The 27,270-nt window shown below is 46.5% G+C and overlaps 1 protein-coding gene across 1 annotated transcript in view; it reads right to left on the minus strand.

Annotated features, from left to right (window-relative positions):
- ITPR1 (inositol 1,4,5-trisphosphate receptor, type 1) overlaps positions 1 to 27,270 on the minus strand; it is a 191,774-nt gene that overhangs the window by 76,718 nt on the left and 87,786 nt on the right. The window contains exons 31-40 of the mRNA XM_014946800.1: positions 25,920 to 26,171; positions 25,263 to 25,388; positions 24,356 to 24,484; positions 20,541 to 20,661; positions 19,421 to 19,605; positions 17,956 to 18,104; positions 17,107 to 17,218; positions 13,274 to 13,300; positions 2,910 to 2,945; positions 1,293 to 1,340 (exon numbers count right to left, since the gene is read on the minus strand). Of these exons, the coding sequence (XP_014802286.1) occupies positions 1,293 to 1,340; positions 2,910 to 2,945; positions 13,274 to 13,300; positions 17,107 to 17,218; positions 17,956 to 18,104; positions 19,421 to 19,605; positions 20,541 to 20,661; positions 24,356 to 24,484; positions 25,263 to 25,388; positions 25,920 to 26,171 (1,185 nt within the window). The remainder of the gene's footprint in view (positions 1 to 1,292; positions 1,341 to 2,909; positions 2,946 to 13,273; positions 13,301 to 17,106; positions 17,219 to 17,955; positions 18,105 to 19,420; positions 19,606 to 20,540; positions 20,662 to 24,355; positions 24,485 to 25,262; positions 25,389 to 25,919; positions 26,172 to 27,270) is intronic.

Below are 27,270 nucleotides of genomic sequence, written 5' to 3' on the forward strand. Positions count from 1 at the left end.
TATCAAAGAGCATTTAAACCCAGGAATTTTTGGTACTTACTACAAAGATAACAATAGATATTGAACCACAAGAACTGCTGTTCAATAAACTCCTCCTGAAGGTTGCCCTGTAGGTAAGGTCACCCTCAGAGGGGTAACCTAAAGCTCCTGGGGTCATCTCTAGGACTTTCCTTCTTGTCCATCCTGGAGCAGAAAGGAATTTCTATTCTTTGCTCAAAATAGCTGGGGGGCAGTGGAGAAGCCTCTCGGGGAGCATGAGCTCCCAGGACAGACCTGCAGCACCTCCGCTGACTAGGAGCAGCGTGTCCAAAACAGGACAATTAGCCAGAAAATACAAGTGGGAACACGTATGGAGCATTTGCTGTTTCTAGCCCGAAAGCGTGCTCATCCACACTTCTGGGGGTTTGGCAACACACATTCACCAGCCTTTCCAATTCTAACTGGGAAAAAAAAACTTGGTTTCCTACAAAATTATTCAAACCCACTGCGCTAGCTAACCAGTCTGTGATCAAAGGAGAGGGAAGGAAAAATAAGTGGTATTTAAGAAATGTTGTAATTAATTCAGCTGCAACGCTTGGCTCCAGAACAGCTCTTTAACCATCATGTTACTGTTGTACACCACTTTGATGCGTGCAGTATGCAAACAAATATCAGATGTTTGGGGGCAGGAAGAAGAAGAAAAAAAAAAAAATCAAATATGCTACCTAGGAAAAAAACACCCAACAGCATTCGGTTTCATCTGCACTCACCATCCAGGTAAACAGTAAGCAGTATCCAAACATTATTGTACCTGTGTTCCAAAAGCAGATGCAATACACAACTCAGTTTAAGCGATACCAAAACCCCGTTGCTACCTTTAAAACAGAGAATTTTTAATACTATTTAAGAGTGAAGCAGTTATAAGCTGCCGCTATCCTGTTCCCAGCTACAAAAGCAGAAGAAATCCAGAAATGTATGAACAAGGCTGAATTTGCAGCTTGGCTGGTGCGGAAGGGGCAGGTGACCTCCGATGCACTTCATAATTGTGTGATCATCTCCAGAGGAGAGTGCTTTGAAAAAATCAAACCAGACCAGGATCTGGGGTTGAGTTTAGAGCAGCCAAGCGCTTGCTCCTTCCATTTCCCACCAGAGAAGGTGCTCCAGCACCCCTTTTTTTGAGGGTGGCTTTAGATCGTCCAGAAGACCCACAGCAAGCCGTTAAACCACACAAGTTTCTTACATGACTTACTCTTCACTGTTTAAAAGGAAAAGGCAGAGGATTAGTTGTGAAGGCACTCGACTGCTGTACGTACCCTTCTATGATCCTCCAGTTGCCTCTGTGGTAGACTTTGATCAAGCTCCTGCTGTGCGTGCAGAAATTTCATTGTAAAGCAGAGCATCACTACGGAGACACTAACGTCTTGGCACTCAGGGAAAATATCAAGGGAAGTCACAGAGGAAAGCAAGGGGGGAGGATGAGGAAGATTGACCAACAAGCTATCAGAACAGGACATCTGCCCTCCCCTAGCTCCGGCAGCACTCAACCAGTCTGTTCTGCCACCCTCCAGCAGACCACCACGGCATGCACGGGGCCCACCACATTCTCATGGATCCAAGGAAAACACGAAGTCCGACTAGTTTTATGGTTACCAGTAACACGGGGAAGTTTTGAAGAGCTCAAACCATGCATGCCCATGCACACGGATACACAGGTACGCACACAAACACCCCGTCCCACCATACACACACTTCGGGAGGAAGTGTAGGTACTTTGACACGTCTGACCGTGGTCAAGGAAGCTCTTTTGAGACTCACAGAGGGCCTCCCGCAAAACCTGTGGGATTTCCATCCCCATGCCATGGACTTCGAGGGGGTTCACTAAACAAAGTCCCTTGGCACATGCGTGTTTCCAAATCATATCTCTGTTTTACATCAGATATTCATTTTCACGAATGGAACTTCCACTTTGTCAACGTGAAATATGTTGAGTTTTTGCTGCTTTAAGGCATTCTGAAAACGTGTAGGATCTTCAACCAGGAGCCATCTCCCAAACATCTCAAAGGCGTTCTATGACCACTCAGAGTTTCAGTTTACATTTAAACACTATTCCACAAAAATTACAAATACAAAGGTCTAAACCACCACAAACTGCATTTTTTTTCTTCATGACTTCAAAATAATTTATAATCTTCATATTTATATAGCTCAGAGGATGAACACTGTCCTAGAATTAGACTTCCATGTTGTTTCACTTAGATTTGCACCGGTCAGTTGTACAGTCTGCCAATGCCATCCCTGGATGTCCCGATAATTTCAAAAGAATTTGATATTTCATACATTTTTACATCTTATTTATGGCAAATAATCTGTCTTAGACAAAGTGATGCTGGGGTATCTCATAAAGAAAAGGTGCCTACATTCCAGTTCACCATAGAGCTAGGAAGATGTGGAGTGACCATCAGCTGTTTGGCTGTGGCATTTTAAACAGGACAACCAGCTGCTCTGGGGTTCTAAATTTTCCACTAACTTCTTCTGACACCTCCATTTCCTTATCGAGGGTCTTAAATATGCGAGACAAAGGGAAAACCAAATTCTGTTATTAGGAGCCAGAGAAACGAAGTCTCATTTTGCTAATGCAGGGGCATTTGAGAGGAGACTTTTCAACCAGTGCCTTCTTAAAGCATAAGGGGAATGGCTGGAAAGAACTCAGATTTGGGACTGGTTTACATGAGGTTTTTAATATTTTCAGACTAGACTATGATGTTGTATCGGATTAAACCACTTCAACAAGTCTACCTATTTTTCACTGTCTTAACACCACGCAGGAACACACATTTCACAGGGTTTTTTTTACCAACAAGACACTCCACCAGGACTACTTCAAAACACCAATATTTGCCTGTTTGTACAAATATAGGTGGGTGACACACCTCTACAGGGCTTTCCGTTTCGGGAGGCTGCGGCAGCTAGTTGAAAGTAAAATGCAGAGAAATTAGTCATTCTTCAAGAATCTTTCATCCCAACAGAAATCTAGTGGTCAACACTTAGGGGAAGGGAGGCAGCAAAGCACTCGATTTCGGCTGAATCATCACAAACGAATTATATCCATAATTACTGTTTACACCCGCCCACCCACCTCCTAAAAGGGCTGCATTTGGAGAATTTAGCGGGTACCCTTTGAACATCCCCAACTACTTTGCATGAAGGCAGAGGCAGAAAGCCTTTAGCTGCAGGTGCACACAGGTCTGCCGGGCAGAGATGCGCTTTTTGGGCAGCCTGGACCACGCACCCTGGACCTGCCAAGGCAGGGGATGAAGGCAGCACATCCATCCCCAGAGGGGAGGAAGAGGAGGAGGAGGAGGAAGCCAGGGCTGCATGTCACAGAAAGGCAGCAGCCTTACAATGCTGGCTTAAAAAAAAAAAAAAACAACAACAGCGCTTTCAGCGGATTCTCATCTATAAACATTCTTTTCCCAAGATAAAAGATACACGATACAGCACCAAACACCAGCAATGGGATAAGAGACTTAACGGTGACAGCTTTTCAAATTTAAAATGCTGATCATCACATTGAAACAGATGAAGACGAGGAGCTTTTATCTGGTAGAGCTCAGACATACGACAGAGACCTAAACATTCAAATGAAGCTGCCTACTAAATCGTGGGTAAATTGATTTAACTTCGCAGGAGCAGACACTAAGAAATAAGACAAGGACGATACAGTAATACCAAATTAAGTCAGCCGCTGGTCCTCCCTGTCTGCCCAGAGGGCACAGGGACTAGACAGACAAATCAAGCATAGGCTGGGAGGGAGACTCAGATTTTTAACTCAATATCTGCCACCACCTGGGAAAAACGGAGGGAGCAGAGGGAGAGAGGAAGGCCATGGGATCCAGAAATCTAAATAAGGAGAGACTCTGCTTCCCAGGAAGGAGCCAAGAGGAGCTCCTTGGCCAGGAAGAGCTGCTCTCCGTTCTTCTCCTAATGGACTTTCCCCCTGGCTAATTCACACGGCCTTTGGTCCACCGTTTCCTTGCATTGTCACCACTCTTGGAACCTTCACAAGCATGCAAACCATTTCTCCCTCGGTGGGATGGAAGCAGGGAGTATTTAAGCCAGAGGCCCAAAAAAGTTAACAGGAAGAACCTCATTTATGCAGAGGAACACACAGTTCCTGCACAACCCGCTTTGTCCACCCTTGCCGTGGGCTGGACCCTGGAAAGGCCGTATCAGGTCATCGGGGAGCCTGGGCACATTGTTTGATTGCAGACACCGTCTGTACAACTCCCTTCGGAGCAAAGCACAAAAATTCCTCCTTTAAATAGTCAACAGTGACGAGGAAATTGTGCATGTTCCCCTGGGAGGGAAATCAGGTGCCTTCCGTCCGGGGCAGGGGAGGCTGGAGCTGGCAGGTCGAGTGGACACCACGGCCACAAGATAACACACTGGACTGTGGGTTCCCAATGAAAGCTTCCTTACTCCTGGCCTTATCCCACACCTCCAAATTAAGCAACCATACATCACCATTCTGGGGCTGAAAACCAGCACAGAGGAAAAACCCTGTGCAACCTGCCTTGGGTGGACCTGCTTTGGCAGGGGGTTGGACTGGATAATCTCCAGAGATCATCCATTCACATCATTCTGTGAATCAGTGTGAAATTAGTCTCATCTTTCCAGCTTAAATGGGAGGAGGAGAAAGTACCTATTCTGGTGAGCAAATTCCTGTGCCTTCCCACCACAGCGCAGACAGCCCATAAAGAAGAGACCAGCATCTCAGAACCAGCCCCACAAACCCCTTCACACACAAAAGCTACTGCCCTTGGCCATGCTCAGATGGATCGCTCCAAACAAACATGGCCTCTAGCGATCTTTCATTAAGAATATAAACTGCAGATTACTGAAAATGTTATTGAGTCAAAATGGGTTAAAACAGCAAAGAATTACTGAGCCGTAGTCACTGCGCTACGCTTCACACTACACAACAGCAAGGTCTCAGCTTCTGCTTTACAAGAAGGATGGAAGGGCAGGAGAGTAGGCTGAAGGAGTAATTTTGCTCCATTTCTCGTGTCTCCCAACACCTCAGCCCTCCACCTGGAAGAAAAGGGATGGTTTGTGGAATACTGAACGGTGGCCAGGCGAGTGCCACGGCCACAGCGGGGAGGTTCTCATCTGAAACCCAGTGGGAGGCAGGGTCAGAGAAGAGTGAAGCCTTGACTGTTGGCGAGCAATAGCAAAAGTTCCTTTCAACTTGCTGTGCAAAACCCCCCTCTTCCTTTGAAGTTTCCATTCCCACAAGGCTGGCAAATAAACAAACCACTCATCATTAGCCATAACAGGAGAACTACAATTTCTTTGACCTGTTGGTGACCGTGTAGCATCCATTTCCCCCAATGCAGACGACGTGCGTTTCCCAGAATGGTCTTCATCTGACTCAACAGTGGATGCATCCACCTCAAAAACCACCAAAGCAAGTAACAGTTCAAGTGTGAACTCACTACAGCTCAACTCGTGAGATACGGGAGAGGTTTCAGTCCCTTTCCTTTATGGTTTTGAGGAAGGTATGAAAGTTTGATTTTCATTTGGTTTCAAAATAACAGTCAAGATGTAAATTGTCTAATCCGGTCTTTCACAGAAAATCCAAACAACTACCACTGGGGATAAAAAAGTGGGAATGGTTTGAGGAAATGCAGAAAAATTTTCCTTTAGGTTTAAAGCCTCGGGATTGATTTTCTCAATATTCTTTTTAAATTCAACTATATAAGTAAAACACCCAGAATGGTGAGCGCTGAAAATGCCTGAAATGCATTTAAAAGGCAGGTGGAGATTCCAGTCCACACAGACTGGGGTCTGCTCTGGACAGTGGCTTCAGCAAAACAGGAGGGAAAACATCACATATTGTAACATTACAAATGGGTGGGAAATAATCTTCTCAGTAAATCCTGCATGTTTGTGTGAGCACACACACACACTTTCAAGAACCTGATCCTTTTCTCCTCAGCCTCACCAAAACCATCAGAATTTTGACAAAACAATGGACAAACCAGCATGTTTACAACCACAAACCTCGTCCACTTCAGGCCATCTCTGAATCCAAAAGATTGAAAGGTGACAAACCTCAGCCTGTCCAGCTTCCACGGGCTGATGCCACTTTCCAAACCACCGCACGTGTCTGTTAGGTCATTTGCCCATCACTATCTACATGGGACAGGAAGGTGACCGGCTGGTGCAAGGCAACAGTAAACTGATACCTGTCCTGGGAGGTCTTCAAGATCAACACCGAGCCTTTTGAAGAAGCTTAGTCAAAGTCAAACTCAATTGATTTGGCTCAGGAGAGAAGCAATGGCGAGAAACGAGCTGCCCTGCGCAGGAAGTCAGGTTAAATCACCAAGCAGTCCCCTTCTGGTCCTGAAATCTGTGAATTCAGGAACCAGCCCAACTCCGTGCATATGGCATCTAATTATCGGGGTGGTGGGGGGCGAGATTTGGCACAGAGGAGGAAATAAAAAGGGGAAAAAACACAACTGCAGAGTCAGTCAGCCGAGGAGCACGTGAAGGTTTTGATAAGCTAGGTTGTATATCCAGATGCAAAGAACTACGGTGAAGATCTTGGACGTTATTCTGAAACCACTGCCCTCTGCCTCAGCTCTTGCAGAACTCAGCTGGAGTTGCAGTGGGACTGGCTGGTGACACAGTCCTGGAAGTCCCTGTCCACTCTTCCCTCCCTTTTCTGGATTTCTCCTCTTTTCTCTGGGAAATACAGCTCCTACTTGAAAGACACCCAGCAAAAGCACCACCTCGTCTGGTTCACGACAACAGACTAGAGCACAAATTAAGCTCCTGCCCTTCATAACTCTACAATCACAGCAGGAAACTCCCCGTAGGTTACCTGCCTGCCAAGTCTCCTTTGGAAGGCCAATGCTGGTACCTCGCAGAACTGAGAAAAAAAATTGGATAGGAAATTTCTAGCCTCTGCAGATGATATGTAGGTGTTTGTCAAACACACATTTAACTTGCTATAGATGACTTTCAGAGCAGAGGGGAATAATTGGGAACTAAAAGCACTGAACTGCTTTGAAAAAGCTTCCCACGTTACAGTTTACCCAAAAGTTGCTGAGCAGTGTGCTTTTAGTGATGGGGGATCTCACAGTCTTCACAAATTAAGAGGCAGTGGGAGATGTGGAGCAGCACCTTGCCCTGGCACGGGCTGCTCCGAGTCCTGCAGCCCTCCCAGGAGACCTGTGGGACTTACAGGGTGCAGAGACACCCCCAGCTCCTGCTGGTCCATGATGGAGCAGAACCACACACGTCCACCCCCTGGCCTCGCCGCTGCAGTGCACGGCCAGAGCAGGGACGTGGCTAAATGGATTTTTCCTCCTCCCTTATCTCAGTGAATTTGCAGAGACTTTGTGAGCTGCCAGACGATGAGGTGGGAAATTTGGCGTCAGAGCTGCCGGTGCCTGCGCTGAAAGGTCAGTGAGATCTGCCTACGGGAGTGCCTTCTCTCATTTGCCAGAGTTTTCAGATGAAAAAGCATGTTTTACTTGGGCTGGGGCTTTCCTGGAGCTAGAGACCTTGGTCTCCAATTCACCACTGACCTTCAATGGGAGTGCAACCACTTGCTTCTCTTTAAATCCTCAATATTGCAGGTCTCTTACAATAACTGAATGGAGTAAGAGCTGTCTTCACTATACATTTTTCATTATCAGCTTTAATTAACTAGTAACACGGTGTAAATATTTTAAATACTTCTAATTTTTTGGTGACAAATACCTATAAGAAATGTTCCAGCCTCCTTTCCCAAAGAGCTCACCACTGCCAGTTCGTGCAATAGAAAGCTGTCCAAAGATTGCAGGATTTCTGAAGGGGAAAAAAAAAAAATATAAGGCAGCCCACAAAAATTTATGAGAGCCTGCATTTCCTCTGCCTGAGACATAACAAGTGAAGCACTGTCTAAGTGCAAAATACACAAGAGAAATGACTGTAGAGTCTCTACAAGGAAAATAATTTGTAACTGCATCTCTCCAGCACTTCAAAGGTTAATACATTTTCCAACTCCAATCAGAAGACGCATAAAATAGCACATATTTTGCACCTTACTCAGCCGCTGTAGCTTTAGTTCATCACTGAGAAAGAGCACCGAGAAGGTTAATTCAGTCAACCCCTTTGAACCAGGATTTTCAGTTCCCTTTTCAACTACTTGAAACCTCGAGACCCAAGTAAAGAGGTGAAGAAAAAAAAACCCCACAACTCTATCGAGTGGGTCTGCAGGTGTATTTTGCTGGATACCATTTTATCAGCTGCATAAAGAAGTGTCATTACTGAGTAAAAATAGAAAAACCCCAGAAAAAAAAAATAAAACAAACGGGGTTTTACTTAATTCAGCTTTTTAACTTCAAATCCTAAAAAAGTGAAATAATTACAAGGGGAACTCCAGGTGCTTATAGAGTTTTGCCGGATTTGGTCATTTTGGGGTGTTTTTCTGGCCCCTGTCCCAGCCCTGGGAGCAGGGGGGGGAACAGCAGAGCACCCCCTCTTCACCCTGAAAACTAAAATCTAAATCCAATGGGATGGGAGGGGTGGTCACGGGGAGCGTCGGCAGCCCCACGGTGGCTACTGGCGTGGGCTGCGGGGCCAGCAACCGTGACTGTAAACATCTCCAGAGCCTTCACTGGCAATTCCTGCTGAAGGTCACACATCAGCAGTGGGTCTAAATTCCAGGAAAAAAAAAGGCTGTTCTTATGTAACTGCTGCTTGAATGTTGGCTGGTGCCCAGCGGAGCCGCTCGCTGCAATGTGGCTGCGAGGGGGGGGGAAAGGAGAGGAAGAAAAAAAAATAAAAATTAAAATAAAGTAGGACATGTCTCCCAGCCGCATTCGGCATCCTGAGCGTGCCACCTGCAGGTCAGCACTAACACTTCTCTCCTCCTCAGCCCAGAAAATATGAACGTGTTTCTCCAGGATGTACATGATTTAGTGCCCAGGTGGGAACTGGGCCACGCTGTCCCCAAACGCCTGTCCAGCCCCTGGAGAGGGGATGGGGACGTGGTGTGGAGAACATCAACGTCTCACTAGGAAGGAGCTGCAGTGCCCCAGTCGTCCTGGACCACAGGGAACCCAGGGAGGAGCTCAGCATCGCAACGTCGGCTGCGAAACACCGCAAAATCTGCATCTGCATCGTGCCTGGACTCTTCAGTGGGTTGGGGGTTGAATTAAAAGTAAATTAAGCTGTTGTGGCTAATTACAGCTGGGGTTGTTATCACTGTTGTGTAAAGATTCACAATTGATAACACTCAAGAAAAATTTACCTGTCCTGAACCTCTTCTCCCAGAGACCAGCACTAGCCACCAGCTCCACCAAGAACAGGATCACAGCAGTTCCAGCCCCGTCCATCCAGAGAGACTCAGCCCAAGGGGTTTCACAGACAACGTGCCAGTGCCTTAGTGTTTTCTGCCTGCTTTATTACAGGAGAAGCCTGCACAGAGCCCCTGCTAAGACCACCCTGTTCAGCTCCTCAGCTCCTGTCACCCATCTGATGCTCCAGGACAGCCCATGGAGCCGGAGAAAGAGGAGCCCCCACCACAAACCCAGGACCACACAGGTCCCCAAGATCAGGACAAACCCAAACTCAACACAATCACATTACAAGGAAGGCACAAATATGGCACAAACGGTTTACAGTTTCTCATGGTTCTGGTCTTCTACCAAAACAATCGAGCTTTCCATCCATCTTTCAAAATACTGCTCTTTATTTTAATACTTCTCTTACGCAGCCCCTATCCCAGGGGCCTGTGCACTTTGACAAGTTTACAGGAACCTGAACATTTTGCAAATATTGCAAGATGACTTTCATGCTTAGTGTACCCTAATGCCTGTCCCCAGAAGAAGAACCTCTTATAGGAATCCTGCTGCAACAGCGGATGCTGCAGAGTTCAAAAAACACCTACAAAAAGATGCCACCACCATATTTCTGTCAGACCAGACCATGGTCCTCAGACTACAGCAGTCAGATGCTGAAAACAAACACCAGGCTACACCGCTTCTCCTTGGAAAATCTGAGGAGACTGTCTCTCACTCCCAACAAAAAAAGGGAATTCCAGATAAACCCCCTCAACAGAAAACACGTGAATTAGGCATTAAACCACGCTACCCCCTGCTTCATCTCCACACCACTTCTCCAGCACTGCAGATGCTCCCCAGCCCCAAGGGCTCACCCTCCTTCCTGTTCTGCGGGGGATTTCCTACCAGAAAGGTGAATTCCAGCATTATTCACCCAGTTACAGGGGCACTCCCTCACTTCGCTCACAAAAACGTTAAGGGGGACTGGAACACTGATTTTCTAACCCGACTTTCAGTAACAAATGCATGGACCTTCTGGCATTTTCAGTAACTTCTATTATTTGGACCCACCACTCACTGAAATTACCTTGCAATACGCAACTAGGATCTATAAATCAACCTATATTTAGGATTCTATGTATACAGTCACATGAAGGCTATGAAATCACACCACAGTTACTTTAATGGAGTTTTACCCTGAGGGAACAAGGAGCACTTCAGCTGATCAGAAAAATTTAGTTGTGCCTAGTTCCACAGAAAAGAAAGTTAATGATTTTACTAATAATGGAGATTCCTGCATTCTTTGCCCTAGATGTTTAGTTTCCAGGGTTGACAAAGGAGGGGAAAATAAAAAGGAAACCCCAGGATTTCCTTTGAGACTTGTGAGTGGTTCAAGCCCCATCCGAACCCCTCTAAGCAGCCAGCGCTCGCTGCCCATGGGTGTAAACCTGCTCCCTCCACCCAGTCGCTCCATCCAGGAGCAATAAAGTTCCTCCAGAGCAAATCCCAAATTGCTCCGCACGCTCCGGCTGTGATTTATTGCCGGCAAAAGGTTGCAGCCAGAAACTACAGGGGAAAGAGTTTCACATTATGACTTAATTTGCAATTAAACAATTCAGCTTTCTGTCTGAAGTCTCTCCAAGTTAAAATGATGTCTTTATGTGCTATTCTGGGAAGCTGGAGCACCACCCAACCTGAGGGGTCTACTGCCTGAGACAGAATCGTTTGTATACTACAGACTGACTTGTCAAAAACAGAGTGCACTGCTGGTGCCTAGCAGGTAAGAGAGGGGGAAAAAAAATTCCTGGCTTATTAAAAAAAAAGAGAAAGAGGAAATAATTATAGCAGAGGTTGAACACTCCAGCACCTCCAGAGCTATGTAATACTAAAAGTTTGGTATGAAGCTTGGAGCGCACCTGAGGTATCTCATGCACAGGTTGGAGGTGACAGCAGAGCTGTGAAAGAGCCTTTCCTTGAAACTGGCAATGGGAGAGCCAGGGAATTTTGCCTAAGAAAAGTATCTCAGATCCTGGCTGGAGAGGGTCCCCAAGCATCCCAACCAGAGTCTAGGTGAAAAATTAACCCAAAAAGCCACAACTCCCCTTTGTTCTCACAAGAAATTCTGTTCCTTCCCTCCCCTAGAAGCTCTGCTGAAGGGAAAAGTCCCTCCAACCCAGCCCTGGGCGACGTGTAGGCTTTTTGGGCTACTTCTGTGACAAATAGTTCTTATTTAGAATCCATTCCAACAGGCCAGGTCCCCAAATATTATTAGATTCTCAGAAGGAAGTTCACCCAGGTGAACTCAGCTCATCAACATCAAAATTAACAAGTTCTACAGAAAGCCATTTATGGCCTATTTCATTATCTACTCAATTGAATAAAGAGCAGTAGCATTTTAAGTGGCTAAATTTTGTTCCAAATAAAAGGTTGGCTGAGGAGAGAATGCAGGAAACAAAGCACAGACAGGAAAATATTTCTTTTTTTTTTTCCTGGTGTTTCAGTAAAATAAGGTGCCAGTCAATCACTTTCTCAGTATTATACATTTATGCAAAAAGGCTCTCAAATTTAGCGCCCACACGTGGGGTTTTTTTGAGCTGGATGAGGAAGCTGCAGCAGCAGAGACAGCTCAGCTCCCTCCCTCCAGCCTGTGCCCCACACAGACACACCGCTTTCAGAAGTCCTTAGAAAGCCTAATTTCAGTTCAACTGAAAGTTCTCACTCAAATATGGCTTTTTCCGCCTGAAAAAGACCTACAGGCAGCACGAACACCAGCCCTGCCAACCCGAGGCAGGCTTTCGATGGTAGGAAGCTTTTCAGGCAGAAACAGCTTCACAAGCTGGCTGTTTTCACGGGGTTACACCACGCGGCTTTCACAACGCACCCCAGCCTTTTACGTGGCTTCACACACCAAACCCCACCGAGAAGCAAGAGGAAGGATGGTGAGATGCTTTGAGGGATTGCGTGACTGTCACCTTGCTCGGTACAAGGTGGGTTTCTGCTCAAGAACCCAGCCCTGGGCAGGAGCCCCGGGACATAAGCAATGGCTCTCGATGGCCAACGAGTGGAGACACCTCATTCAGGGTCTTCCACCTTGTGTGAATGCCATCAGACCTCAGGATTTAGTTTCACTGAAGGAGCCTGTTTCATCGATGTTGGGTCATCGCGGCTGAGGGCTAACGTAATGGGGCTTGGGGCAGCTGGTGGCCCCAAAGCACTCGGATCTGGGCCCAAACTTCATGGGATTTACTACGGCACCAGATGATTACTTATGAAGATGATGAAGAGACTAGAACATCCCTCTGATGAGGAAAGGCTTGGCACCAGATGATTACTTATGAAGATGAAGGGACTAGAACATCCCTCTGATGAGGAAAGGCTGAGGGACTTTTTTAGTCTGGAGAAGAGAAGACTGAGGGGGGATCTGATCCACCTTTTAAGTATTTATAGGCGTTGGTGTCAGGAGGATGGGGCCAGTCTTTTTTCCATGGTGCCCAGGGACAGGACAAAAGGGAACGGGCAGAAGCTTGAACATAAGTTCCACCTAAACATGAGGAAGAACTTCTTCACTGTGAGGGTGGCAGAGCCCTGGAAGAGGCTCCCCAGGGAGGTGGTGGAGTCTCCTTCTCTGGAGACATTCAAACCCCACCTGGACACGTTCCTGTGGGACCTGCTCTGGGTGGACCTGCAGGGGGTTGGAGGAGATGATCTCCAGAGGTCCCTTCCAGCCCCATATCATTCTGTGAAGTTACAACTGCATTCAGACTAATACTCCAAGTGACGACACGTGGAATTAGTTACAGCAACTATTCCCAGCGCAGACACAGGGCAGACTGAAAACTCAGGTACTTCACTGACACAGGGGAGCTGAGTGCTGGAGAGACAACAGGACAGACCACAGGGCTACTCGTAAAACAAACACCACGGAAACAACACTGTAGAAAAATAAATAAAATTAAAACCTCAGCATTATCCAATTCAATGGTAATCTGCCGGAAAAGAAAGAAGAGGGGGAAGAATTGAAAGCAAGCGTTAGTAAGAGGAATTACAAATAAATTTCATGTTAGGATCTTATAAATCATTTAACACGTTAGTGCTGCAACCCCAGAGTGAGTATTTCACAGCTGGCACGAGGAACATTCCCAAGCACCCGGGACACGGTGGGTTCAGGACCGGCACCGCTGGAAGCGCTGCGCCTTCGGAGGCGGGATGTGCCCTGTCTTTGTTCCTCTGCCAAGTGACAAACCACGGGGGCTTGGCTGACCCAGAGCCAAGAACTTCCCCCTCGGGCACAAAAGCCACCACCAGCCCGAGGTGGAAAGCAGCAGGAGGGCTGGATTTCCAGTTTGGGAAGAGAAACGGGAGTTTTTAAAATGTTAAACCCCACAGAACCAAGGCTCATCATCTGGTAGGCACCCGGGAAGACGTGGCATGAATGACATGTTTCAGCAAAGTAGGAATAAAAAAAAAAAAACACTCCATGGGTCTAGTTTAGCCTGATGGAGTGCAGCTCCCTGCCTGTGGAACACACCACAGCATCCTGCCCGCGACGCGCAGCGCCTGCCAAGACGGGGAGACTTGGGCAATATGTACAACTTCGAGCCTTCCCACAAGCTTTTCTGTGCATCTGTGTCCTCCCCACGGGTTCCACGCGCTGCAGAGGAACCCCAGCTGCTTCTCCCAGCCCTTGGCTAATGGGAGAGGGCACCACCACGTCCTCCCCTCCGCTTCCCACCCACCAGAGGGACGGGCACACGGGCCAGGAGGGTGCGGTGATTTTATTACTTGTGCTGGAAGAGGAAGCGTGAGAGGCAGAGGACAATCTTTTTGGGTTTTTTTTATAAATCAGATTGTTCCAGCGAGCGCCACATGGTATTACAGGAAAAAAAGAAATCACAGGCTGTGCCAAAAACTTCCATGGCCTCTGCTGCCAAGCACTGCTCTGGAGTGATGCTGTCAGTTCTGGGAAGATCTGACCCACAAACAATATCACTTGTGTGATCAATAAGAAAAAGTCACAAGAATAAGTTTTGCCACCTTTATCTATGTAGGGACTCAATTATTTGGAATGGGTGCTTCATTTGGGGGTTTTTACTTTTTTTTTTTTTAAATTCAAACACTCTAGGATGGTTTTAAAAACCAAAGGTATTGCCTTTGGAGTGGTGAGTAAATACAGTTATATGAGTCACAAGGGAGAATAAATACGATTGCGCTTCTCGCAGCCAGACAGCAGAAGCTGTTCTCCTACTACGAGCAGTCTCCCTGTAAGCAACCAGCTGCTTTTTCACATTCGGAAATCCACTTCATGTGCAAGCATATTCTTCAATTATGTAACTGATCTACTGTTTCAGAAATTAATGCATTTTCTACACTGGGAAGATTTTCTTACAATCTTGTGAGGTTCTCTCCATGGCTTGGTGCATGGAATGGTGCAAGTTACTTTAAGTGCATCTCCTAGGAATACTGCTGCACCTGAGTTGGCCACGTAAAGGCTGAGGGACTCCTGTAAATTAATTTCCATTTAGAAAAATCTCTGAATGGTATATTGCATTTAAAAAAACCCAAAACCTCAAAGTTCTCATTTGGGGTTCGTTGGTGTAGACTATATGTAGTATATATACTATATATCCTCCACCCTTTCTGTTACTTCAGGTGACACCAGAGAGTCTCTCTTGGCTGGAGAACATCCAGTGATGTGTTAACAAAGTGTAAACCCAAATCTATGATTACACTGAACCTTCTCCATCCCCAGCTTTGGGCAAGAGGAACTACCAGCACTTGCTAAAGAGGATCATCTGGCCCAACTCCCTTTTGCAGAAGCAGAGAAACTTTTGCAGGCTACAACCAGTCCCCTCCAGAAAAGACTTGCACTGTATCATAGAAGTCTTAGCAAAGGGACATTGAGGACAGAAGGTTTCCAGGGGCTTCATCTCATGTTGTCATGACCCAGTACAAGATACTGCCACGTCAGCAGAAAAGGACCACGTGTCTAAAGCGAGTCGAAACCTGCAGTTGCTGCCCTTCCCTACCTCCCCTGCTCCCCTTCTCATCCCACATCTCTACAAGGGCATGTAGTGATAGGACATGGGGAATGGCTTCAAACTGAAAGATGGGAGATTCAGCTGAGATGTGGGGAAGAAATTTTTCACTCTGAGGGTGGTGAGAGCCTGGCCCAGGTTGGCCAGAGAAGCTGTGGCTGCCCCATCCCTGGAGGGGTTCAAGGCCAGGTTGGAGGGGGCTTGGAGCACCCTGAGCTGGTGGGAGGTGTCCCTGCCCAGGGCAGGGGGTGACACTGGGGGGGCTTTAAGGTCCCTTCCAACCCAAACCATTCTATGATATGCTTCTTTCTTGCAGTTGATTGGGGCATTTCTCCAAAGTCAATGAGTATATTAAAGAATACAGCTACTGGAAAGTGATAAGTAAAACTCCCTAGGTGGGACTGCAGGTCTGGAGCATGGTTGGGAGGTGGGTTGGACCTCTGACAGCCAAAGAGGCAGCAGGAGGTGGGAAAAGCGTTCCCTTGGCAGGGCAGGGAGCACAGCCCTGGCCATCCCTACCCTCCGGGCATTTTCCTGGGAGTCTCCTGCCCGGCGCTGCTGGGCTGGGTGTGCTCAGGGGCTGGGTGTGCTCAGGGGCTGCCCACAGGCCTGCACGTGCACACCCACACGCACGTAGCCTCCTCGCTCCATCTGCTCGCCCTCCTCCAGCTCCCTGGTCAACTGGCAACGGGGCACTATGTTCTGCTCCTGTCTCCTCCTCATCTCCAGCGAGGGGAGGCAAAGAAAGGGACCGTGTGTGACATCCCAGCTGGCCAGTCCACCCAGTGCCTCTGCCCGCAGAGCATCTCCCTCCCTGGAGGCTGCAGCTATGGCTACAGTGATAAACAATTATTACGACTGTGATTATGAAACTGTCTTACCACTAAAGCTTTTGCCTTTTTTGCACTGGGAACCTAGCACTGTGTGACATCTTTATACCCTACTGCAAGTGAGAATTGGATGTGAAACACCATCTGCTCCCGGGCACGGGCTCCCAGTTGCAGTGAGCATCCTTCCACACCACTGGTTCCCCCCTCCCCAGTCCCAGCTGCCCACTCTCAGCTCTTCGTGTGCACGTTCACTGGGAGGGTATATCCCTCTGTCCACCTTCCCCGTGGCGTGGTAACAACCCAGGTTGCCTAAAAATGCATGGGGATACTTTAGACTAGTATTTTGAGACTGACTGTAGGAATGTCTAGACATACGGGCACGCACACTCTCCTGATGCAAATAGGGAATTACTCTGTACCTACAGAGAAAAATGTTCTTCTCGACCAGACAAAGGAGTTGTACGTAGGAAAGGGAAAGGAAAAAAACCAAACCGTGGGTGGGTGTACACTTTCCATCTATAAATCACAACAAGATGACAACCCGGATGTACATAAATTAAAATTAAACTACAAAATATCCTCTTGTTGTAAAGCTGTGTGACCTGACGAAGGATCACCTAGACCCAAGAAAGCAAATAAAGGGGTTATATCCTTCATAAAAAGGTAACGACATTGGATATTTTTACAGTGCCAGCAACCGCAGGAGTTAGACAAACTTGCAAGTCTGAAGTAGAAGAGCAACAGAAACAAGCTTACCTTCCAAATTGTATTTGAAGTTATTAGTTGACTAAAAATGTTTTGTTCCTGATCCAGTACAGAAGTGCTTACACATACAAAACACAGTTTGAAAAGTGAAAATTTTATTTTCCTTTACTGAATAATAAAGACAGCGTTTAACAGAGAATGATGAACTGTAAATTACGTTACCTTTTCTCCGTAGCCTCTGTCTTTGGTCATCATTTCCCTAAGCGTCTGTAATACTTTAATACAAAGTTTCTCCTCGTTCTCCTCTAGCAGCTGCTTAGTGTGCTTGATCAACCTGAAAAGAACCAATCACAGCTCCTTTTAGTACTGATTTTTTACAAGTGGGGTAAGATACACGTGGCTATCTTTCTTAATTGGTTTAAGTTGCAAACAAGTTTTATTATCATACCATTATACAACATGCTTGGGAACATTCTCTCAAGAGCAACACTGAACCAGCTTCCAGGGGCTTTGGTGATGCTGTGATGGAAACTGCTACCCCCAGGGCAGGAGAACAGCCAGTAAAAACCCTCTGACTATGGACCCCTTCAGGAGATGATCCAAGCAGCTGGATTCTGTCCTGAATTGCCCTCCAAACAACCTTGTATATCTTTCTTCTTCCTTCCCTCCAAATCTGGGAGGCATCTGCATGGGGTGATGCACATGATAACAACTGACTCTTCCCCAGCTCTAAGTGCTGCAAGATCAAGACCAGGGTTGAAGGCAGGGAGGGAACAACAGGGATTAGCTCATAATTTCCTATTTGTTTATACTACTGGTTATGGCACTTCCATCCTGCAGCAAAGCCAGCAATTGCTAAGCATTAGCTGAGAGAGCACGTCAAGTGGCCTCTCCCCATCCCCAAGAGCTTCAACCCCCGCCAAGGACAAATTGCATCCACCACATCATGAAAAACTCTGCTCTACATAAAGCTGGGCAAGAGGGCACCATTCCACAGGTCAGGGGAAAATTGGGGAAAAAGGAAAACGTAACAGAAACCCTTCCAATGAGCCAGACTTCAGGACAACTTACTTGCAAATGAAACCTCCACTTTCACATTTCCTCCTCGCATCTGTGTTCTCGGGGAAGAGCAGCTCAGGCCTGTGGAGCACGTCCACCAGAACTGATAATTCTGCCTGGACAAGGGGACGTAGACGATCCTCTAAAGCTGATACTATGTCCTAGGATATAACAACATCAAGATTTTAAACATTACATACATATAAATGCAAATTAATTTTTTTACAAACTGCAAAAGAGGGACAGGAGAGTTGGATCTGTCCTGCCTGGATAAACTGGATGAAGACCTCAGAGTTTGGTCAGGTAAGACTTTATTATTATTTAATAGTTGTCTTTACAAGGGAAGCCCTGATTTCCAGAAGTCCCCCCAATTACTTAGCTCCCCTGCCCTCCCCATCTTTGTCAGTGCTCTTATTCTTACAGAGGAAATTAAAAATGCAGATTCAGAGCTGCACTGAAACTCTGTGATAACGATCACGTTATTTATGCTTACATGAGCTGACAAAAAGAAGTACCACTGTTAAAATTATGCAAAAAAAATAGGCAAAAAAAAATTCTTCCCCTTTTCATCAAAAGCTGTAGCTACCTTAAAATGAAACCACAGCTATCCTTATACTTAAGCAGAAAATACTGAGATACCTCTGAAGCCAGAGAGGAAGTTTAATCAAATCAAAATGGCAGGAGTGGATGGAGAGGGAGAAGCTATTTCAATGTGAAGGCGTTGGGCAGTGTTTTTACATTACGTAATGTAAGTTTACATGAAGTTATTTAGAACTGTTCGCCAGAAAAAGCCTTTGGCCAGAGAAGGAATCTTCAAAGGTTAAAGGCATCATTCAAGGAGATGAGTTTCATTTGGTGTAAGGAAGGCTGTACTGAACTGTCTACGCATCTGAACACAGAATAGAGCTGCAACACAGCAATCCCTCTTTCTAACACGAAGCATCATGCTTAAAGACCCTTTTTAGTAAAAGCAGTGTGGGAATGCACACGCTCTGTTTCAGGGAATGACTGTGGCTGCAAGTGGTTCACAAGGAACCGAAACACCTATTTATTTCAGGCCCTGCAGTGGTTTCCAGGCAGGGTTTCCTGGCACCTTCCATTGTATGGAGAGTTTTGGTGCAGAAGGAGCAAAGCACTGGAGGAGCCTGGAAGACTGCAATAATGACAGAGTCCTGCCTTATCAAAGAAATATTACTAATAGTGGAACAAAAATACTTCAAATACCACTAGCTTCAAACACCTGTATCTCCTTGGATGAGTACTTCTGTTCTTGTGCACATTTAATTACCTGTCTAGTACAATGCTTTACATTTATATACAGTATTATTACATTTGGGATCAGCTAACTTGGTTACCATGTGGCATTTTGACTAGCTAATTCATCCCAAAATGTCTTTCTACTCAGTAAATTCCTCCTGTGGTGTAGGCATGCACAGAAGTGCTTATTGAGGGAAGAAGGGGTGCCACACGCAGTCACCTGCAATCTCTCGATGATGTTCCGATAGTCCCTGGAGGCAGCGAGCACCGAATCCCTGCGGGCAGCATTCCTCGCCGTCATTCGCCAGTTCATCGCAGTCTTCTGCACGATGTTATGGGATTTCAGGAAGAGATTGTTGACCTGACTGTCCAAGTCCACCGGAATCGCGATGGCGCGGCTTTTGGCTGCAACAACCACACGTTAGTAAGAATCCACTCCTTCAGCCCACGTATTACAACCAACACAAGAGCAGGACAAGCTCAACTTGCAATTCCTTCTACAATCTCCTTTGTGTGAACTTGAAAGAACGCGATTCTCAGTCCCTCTGTGATGGGTCAGACCCTTCTGGAGCATTATGCTTAAAGGATTTCACACCTCGGAGCGGACTTCAAAGTCTTGGGTAGGAAAGTGTCCTTACACACAGTCCCACCATCTCGTGCTAACATACACGTGCACTTATCCAATAGAATTTAGACCCACAGAATCACAGAACTGTCTGGGTTGGAAGGGAACTTTAAGATGATCTAGTCCAACCATCATCCTAACCCTGATAAAACCCATCACTAAACCATGTCTCTAAGCATTATGTCAACCTGTCTTCTAAATACCTCCAGGGATGGTGCCTCAACCTCTCCCCTGGGCAGCCCATTCCAAGGCTTAACAACCCTTTCAGTGTAAACATTTTTCCTAATATCCAGTCTGAACCTCTCCTGGTGCAACTTGGGGCTGTTTCCTCTCGTCCCATCGCCTGTTCCTTGGGAGAAGAGACCGAGCGCCCCTGGCTACACCCTCTTTTCAGTGAGTTGGAGAGAGCAAGAAGGTCTCCCCTCAGACTCCTTTTCTCCAGGCTGAACACCGCCATCTCCCTCAGCTGCTCCTCAGAAGTTCTCCAGACCCTTCTCCTTGGTCTCCAGACCCGTCACCAGCTCCGTCTGCCCTGCTCCAGCCCCTTAATGTCTCAACCATGACAATATATCAAGGGAACTCTGGTCTTGTGCTACGCCTTGGCTCTGAGTTATCCACAAAAACTGCAGTTTCTGTTTGGAAGGATGACGTGAAAGCAGAAAATACAGCATGACCCTCTTTGCAGCGGTGAGTTCTGGTGACATCCGTTTCTTACCTACATCTGAGAGGACCCGAATGCAGCTTTCCACGGAGGCCTTTTGGCTGGGCATTAACCAGTTGCAGTGGTAGACTCTGAAGACACCTTGCAGCAGCTGGACAAACACAGGCTGGCGGGTCTAGAACACAAGTTGAAAGGAAAAATCAGAGTCATCACTCCATACGGAGATGTCTCAGCATCACCCGGAGGTAACACCGGTTCCTGGCTTCAGCCAGGACTCTCTGCACACCAGTCACTTCTAACTGGTCTGCATCCACTCGTTAGGCAGCTTCACGTTGGAGACAGCATTATCTACCACACAATCAGCAGCTGAATGGAAAGGGTGGGAACGAAGGCTGGAAGGGAAATCTGAAATAGACAGCTTCTACAGCACAAAGCCTCAAGTAATTGAAGCCTGACTAAGCAAAGGAAATAAGCAGTCATCTTCATCTGCTTTAATCAGAGTTATCAGCAAACCTGGCACACAGAGATTCTCCTTTCAGTGCCGACCAGCAGCTGACTCAGTAGCCCACAGGTACATGAGACTTTGCTCTTGGCCGAACGACAGCGCAGAGTTGAGAGCTCATCATTTCAAGCGTTATTTGGCCGAACGACAGCGCAGCTCCAGAGTTGAGAGCTCATCATTTCAAGCGTTATTAGCTGGTATCTAATTTACTGAAGAAACCAGCTGTGTGTTTGTTACCTTGGCAGGCAGCAGTTAGTGGTAAACACTACAGCTGCTACGGATCTGCCACAAGGAAGGTGTGGGATTTAGCCCTGCATTGCACCAGGTGATCTTCCACCATAGACAGGTGAGGGACTGCACCATACACACGAGCTCTGTCCTTCCTTCTTTGCCATGTCCCTGCAACACTGACCAAAACTCCCCGTTTGGTTTCGTACAGTAAGTACTTAGTGGAACAATTCATTTATTTTACCAATAGAGAGGAAAGAGTATTTTAAGTATTTCAAACAAACCTACATGGAGAGGGAATGCCCCGTGCCCACTAGCTATGTCATGTTTCTATCAGCTAAGTCAACTACACCACAGTGCAAAGCCCACAAGACTTAGGAACCAGTGAAAAAAATACCTCTTTTATTCTGGTCAAGATTAACGCCTGTTTGTAAGAAAAAAGTGGAGTTAGATGAAAAAGCCAAATCCATTAGAAAATTAAATCTATTAGATCAATTCATCAAATAACACCATTATGAAACGTACAAAAGGTGAATCAATCAAAATTCAAGAAAAAAAATTACTAAGAGGCAAATACCTATTATCCTTTCTAGAAACAAGCCAAACACCAAAAACACGGCAGATGGGAGTATTCTCCAAGGGCATTGAAAATACCTGCACCTTTGGATTTAAGCCACCCACGTATTCCTTTCAGTTCATGTTTAAAGACTTTTCTGTCTTAAAAAGCTTCAAAGACGTTTCGTTTGCTTAAACTAGGTCAATAAATCAAATCAGAGATTTACTCCGTGTTCCACATGCCTCCACCGACACTCGGGAAGGAAAGCCTTGGGCAGTAGCACCCTGGGGCAGCCAACAGGACAGCTGCTCTTTGAAAAGACATATTTATGTTCTCCTAATTTTATATTATTTGAACTGCATGACAGACGTACAAGGTGTTCCTTGAACAAGCAAGGCCAGTCCTGACTCAAAGGAGGTACAATTGAAGTCGAACAAGCCGGAACACGATGGAGCATGAGACAAGAGGAGGCTCGCATGGGAAAAACCAAGATGACAAGGTGCAGCAGAAAGGACAGGGAGTGACTGAGTCCAGAGGCAACGCAGGAGAGAGTGACAAGAGTCACTTGCTTGTGGAGGCAGTGGCATTACATCAGGTAGCAGTGGCTGCAGATTGCCCTGCTATTTCCCTCAGATGGAGGGAAAAAATTCCACCCCGAGCAGTGATGTCCACAGCCAGGTGGTCCAACGGGCTGTGCTCCTCCGTGGGAGAGACCCAGGCTCCAGGCAAGAGTCTTGACAGGCAGAAAAAGGGAGAGAAATGGAGATTGTAACTTAGAGATGAGTAAAGATGAATCTAGGATAAGACAGAACTACCAACAGAGAAGGTGAAAGAGAGGTGAAGTAAGTTAACTCCTCCTGCTAGACAGAAGGAGAGATTGAGAAACTAAAGAAAAGCTGCTGACAAATAAAATTAACAGATCACTAAAATGTGCTGGTAATGAAGTGTATTCAAATGCTGTACACTCAGAGATGACAATTAAAAGCATGACAGGGAAGAGAGAAGGGAAGAGCCCCAGGGGACAAGGCTGACGATCTCCATTTCTCATCGTCTTTTGATGAAGTTTTGACAAACCAGTGTGGAGGCTGATCCTGCAACAAGGGCTGAGGTTTCAAAGCCACGTGAGGAGCAAATCAAGTGCTGGACTGCTCAGACTTGCGGGAGTGAAGATGGAGCCCTAATGAAGCTGCTCAGCCCTAATGAAGCTGGTTTGGTTCAAATGCTCTAATTAAAAAAAACTGTGGGCATGGCCTGGGAGAGCGCAGAGAGTCACCTCTCAAACCATCCCCTGGTTTGAATAAGGAGGGCTGTCTAGGTCATGAGAAGCAGGGCTGTGCAGAACACTGAAGAGTTGGGTAGATCAGGTTGGCCACTGGTCACCCCGATGTGGGTAAAATCCATGTCCTGACTCAAGGGGGTAAGACTGGCAACAAAAAAGATGAGGGAAAAGCAGGACCATCATGGCTTATCCTGAGCAGAAGGAAGTCTTGACCTTCAGCAGTTTTACATACACTTCCCCGGAGCCCTGCAGTCACCCAGGTGGCACACTGTGACCCAAAAGGATAGCGTAAATTCATTGACGAGGGACTGACATCAAATTGGTCACTTTTGGGAACCAGACACCTCCCAACCTGCTGCTGGTTGCCTTCAATGACAAACCCGGAGCTTGCAGCGTGAACAACGCCTCTGGCACGCTCAGACCGCGTCAAGTTTCAACAACTACCACGCTCCAACCTCTGACAGACCTGCCAGGCACCTGACCACTCCACCCACACTCCTCCCCAGGAGTTATTTATGAATATGTGAACGATGTTATCTTTGTGCTGCAATCCAAATATGAGGGCAACGTCCTGACACTGCTGTTCTGCAGTGGAAACCTGTCACTCCGCACATGTTCAAGCTTCTCCTCCGCGTTTCCCCAACTTTTGAACAAGACAGAAATTACTCAGCTTAATGAAACACACTAGAGCTTTTGGAAATGTTTTGTTTTTAAAGAAAATTAGAGTCTTCCTGTCTGGCAAGCCTGCTACCAAAGCTTTATCTTCCGTTTCACGGCACTCTGGAGAACTTGCTGCCATGCTACTGCTTTGACAGCCGAGATGCCAAACTACCACTGAGAAAAATCTCATTTGTTCTCCTGTACCTGCCCACATCATCTTACCCAAGTGTGCTCTGATCTAAGGCCACCAAGAGGACAACCAGGGCCCTCAGATGCAACTGCAATATAAACCAAAGAAAATCCTTCCTTTCCCTACTTGCAGTGTGATTTTTCTCACACAGAACATGGGTCATGATGATGACACATAGAAACTCTCTCCAGAGGACCTGTGTGATCTCGATGAAAGTATGGAGTGGAATCTACTAATGAAGTAATGATGCTTCAGCCTCTCTAGAAAAGACATCTGTACTCTGAGCTATAAATCTTTCCACTTTACAGCAAAAGAAACATCCCAAGAATACATATCTGCTCCCCCATTACAGACACGCGTGTTTCTTTTTAACTGCTTAAAAGCACCAAAGTGGAATGAACACAATTGCATTTGCAGCACGTTTTCACTTTGCTGCCTCTCTACATTTTCCTACCTGCAAAGTGGTGCTCTGGTCAGAGAATGGGGAACTGAAGAAAGTGGTGACGATGCTCATCACTATTTCCGTAACGTACTTCTCCAATATGGAGTCAGCGTGCTTCCTGTCGCTGGTGTTGTTACAAGCCTGCAAGACAATTCCTTCTCAGGTCACATTAATAAGCATTACGGGCTGGAATAATTCTAGATTTTGCCCTGTTCTAGTCACAGCAATCCCCTGCCACAGTGGTACTTCTGACACTGGGACCTCTGCATTTCCAGCACACACACAAAAGAAGCAGCCCAGCACCATCACCGTTTTAACGCGTTGGAATTCAGCATGTTTAGGAGGGAAAAGCAGAAGCCCAGCACCATCACCGTTTTAACGCGTTGGAATTCAGCATGTTTAGGAGGGAGAGGAGGAAAAAAAAGCAGAGTGCCTTAGAGGCAAGAAAGTAGTAGGGTAGGGAGGACTGAGGTGTAATGCTTTCGTACGGGGAAATACTTGGAATCCCAGGCAAAGAGCCATATGGCCAAACAAATGCCAAGCTTGGAAAAAATTTGTCCTGACCTGCCAAAAACTGTTGACTACTGCTCGGGAAGGAGCTCGCTATCCTGGCCAGAATAAGCAAGCCAGGTGGCAGAAGAGAAAAAGGCATTAGACAAAAGAGCTGGGTGTGGGGCTTTTCTGAGGTTTGTTTTGGTTTTTTTCCTTTTTTAAAAGGAAAATATTAATGTGTTCCATGGAATATGACTAATGAAATCCACAGGCATAAGGAAAAGAAGGCACTTGCAAATTTGAAGGAGTGCAGCACTGAGGGTACTTATTGCCTCGATGCACTGGTGTGTCTCATTCTTACTGCTCTATTCTGAACAGGTTCATTTAAGCTTCTTTAAATTCAGTTCCTAGATACAGAGATCATTACCCGACAGATGTCAACCAGGAAGTTCTCAAATAGCTTCCACATATGATTACTGGTGTAAATCTCTTTCATTTCTACTTCTGTGTCCACATAGCAGTGATTCAAGAAGTTGATGTAGGCAATTTTGACCTAAAAGTCAAAAAATTACCATTAAAAATAAAAACCTGAATGGTATTATGAATTAATATAATGTCACATAAAAACTGCTACATAAATAATTTGTAATTCTACTTCTTCCTTTTTATTTAAGCACTGGTGAAATTTAATGCCATGAATAGCAAGACATCAGCCAATAAAAAACACCAGGATCACTGCAGACGAAACGTCAGCCCAATAATCATTTCCAGTTCTGCAGAACCATCTGTTCAAGGTTAGCAGCACGCTGCAGAAACCTCTCTGCCTCAAGAACCCTATAAAACAGGCAAGTACAGCATCACATCCACATTTTAAGGGCGAGGAAACAAGTATAATACGATTTAACAACTATCCAGATTCACCAGGGTTGCTGAGAGCAGAACCAGGGAAGGAATCCAGTTTTGCAGCTCACAGCTTATTGTCCACCTGCATCCACCACCTTTCCCAAGCTCAGTAACATCAAACCTCCTCACACCCACATGTCAAATCCTTCTAGGCCACCCAGTGCCTCCACACAGCCCTCACCTCGGGTATGCAATCCTCGTGGGTTACTACCCTAACAATGTCATCCAGAGGAAGAAGGGAGTTGCATTTTATTTCTGTGTAGACGTTTTTGCCTTCCGTGCAGACAGCCAGCAGCTCCACTAAGTGGATGTGGTACATCAGGGGGCTGTTCTCATCCATCCGATCCCGCTCCGATCTCATCATTTGCACCAAAGTCTGGAAGGAGGCTCTGTCATTGTAAAACACCAGGACATCTTCTCCTGCGTTCACCAGCTATGGAGAAAGAAAACCAGATTCCATCAGCAGATCAAAGCCCGTGGCATCTCCCCACAGCATCCTCCTCTACCCGTTACGGTGCAAACCCCCATTAGTTATTCTTTAGACACTTAAAAGGCGAGCAGCCCACCAAGTCAGCTGGGCATTCCTCTTGTGCTCCCTTCGTGGGACACGGGGCTCGAGTGTGACATTTTTCCTCCTAAAGAATTTAGCACTTCTGAACTGCTGAAGAACTTCAAAGTCAGCCCCACTGACTGCTCAGACAGAAGCTCTGCCAAGAAGCTTGTGACTTTCCATTGTGCTTTTTCATTTCACATCCATCTCCTCAGCTGACTCCTGCATCCAGCTCACTGCCGACACGCCGTGTGGGTGAGAGGAACGCCCCAGGGGCACGCCGGATGGGAGGACCACGGGGCTCAGCCATTCCACCCTTCTGAACAAACACCAGCAGTTTCCAAGGCTAGCAAGAGGCAGTGAAGTCTCACCGCGAAGATTTCTATCAGCCCCACATCTGAGACCCTGCTGGCTGGATTTTCAGAGTAGTTCAGACCCCCCTAGATCCCTCCTCTCCCTCTTCCTCCTAAACAGAGAGGAGTAACTCGAGCCCTGCTGGAGGGATCTGAGGGTGTCCCCCCGACAGGGTTTGGGGCAAAAAGCCAGATAAAACCCAAAAGGCAACCCCCCCACGGCAACCCCTTTTCTTCCCCAGCAGCTGCTGACCCCTGCGGAAGGCGATCGCTGAGCATCTCACAAACTCAAAGCTCACAAAACCAGTTTTTTAACTGAACAACAAAGTATGGAAGACCTTTGATCAACCTAGTTAAGATTGATACACAAAAGGCAGAGCTTGACAAGTCTGATCCTCGGGCTCCCCCTGCTGAAGAGGCCAATAAAAAAAATCCTGCCAGGCATGCAAAGTGCTGTCAAACAGATCACATCCAATTTCCAACTTCAAAGGGCTTGATCCACCCTTCTCTTACCTCTTCCTTCTATCCTGATATCCCAATCTCCCAGTCACCTTCACACCTAACCTTCTCAAGACCCTCAGACTTTCCCCCCTTCAGCACTTCAACAGCTGAATGTGGAGGTCTTGGGA

The sequence above is a fragment of the Calidris pugnax genome, unplaced genomic scaffold (assembly GCF_001431845.1).
Source record: "Calidris pugnax isolate Ruff unplaced genomic scaffold, ASM143184v1 scaffold81, whole genome shotgun sequence".
Lineage (NCBI taxonomy): Eukaryota > Metazoa > Chordata > Aves > Charadriiformes > Scolopacidae > Calidris > Calidris pugnax.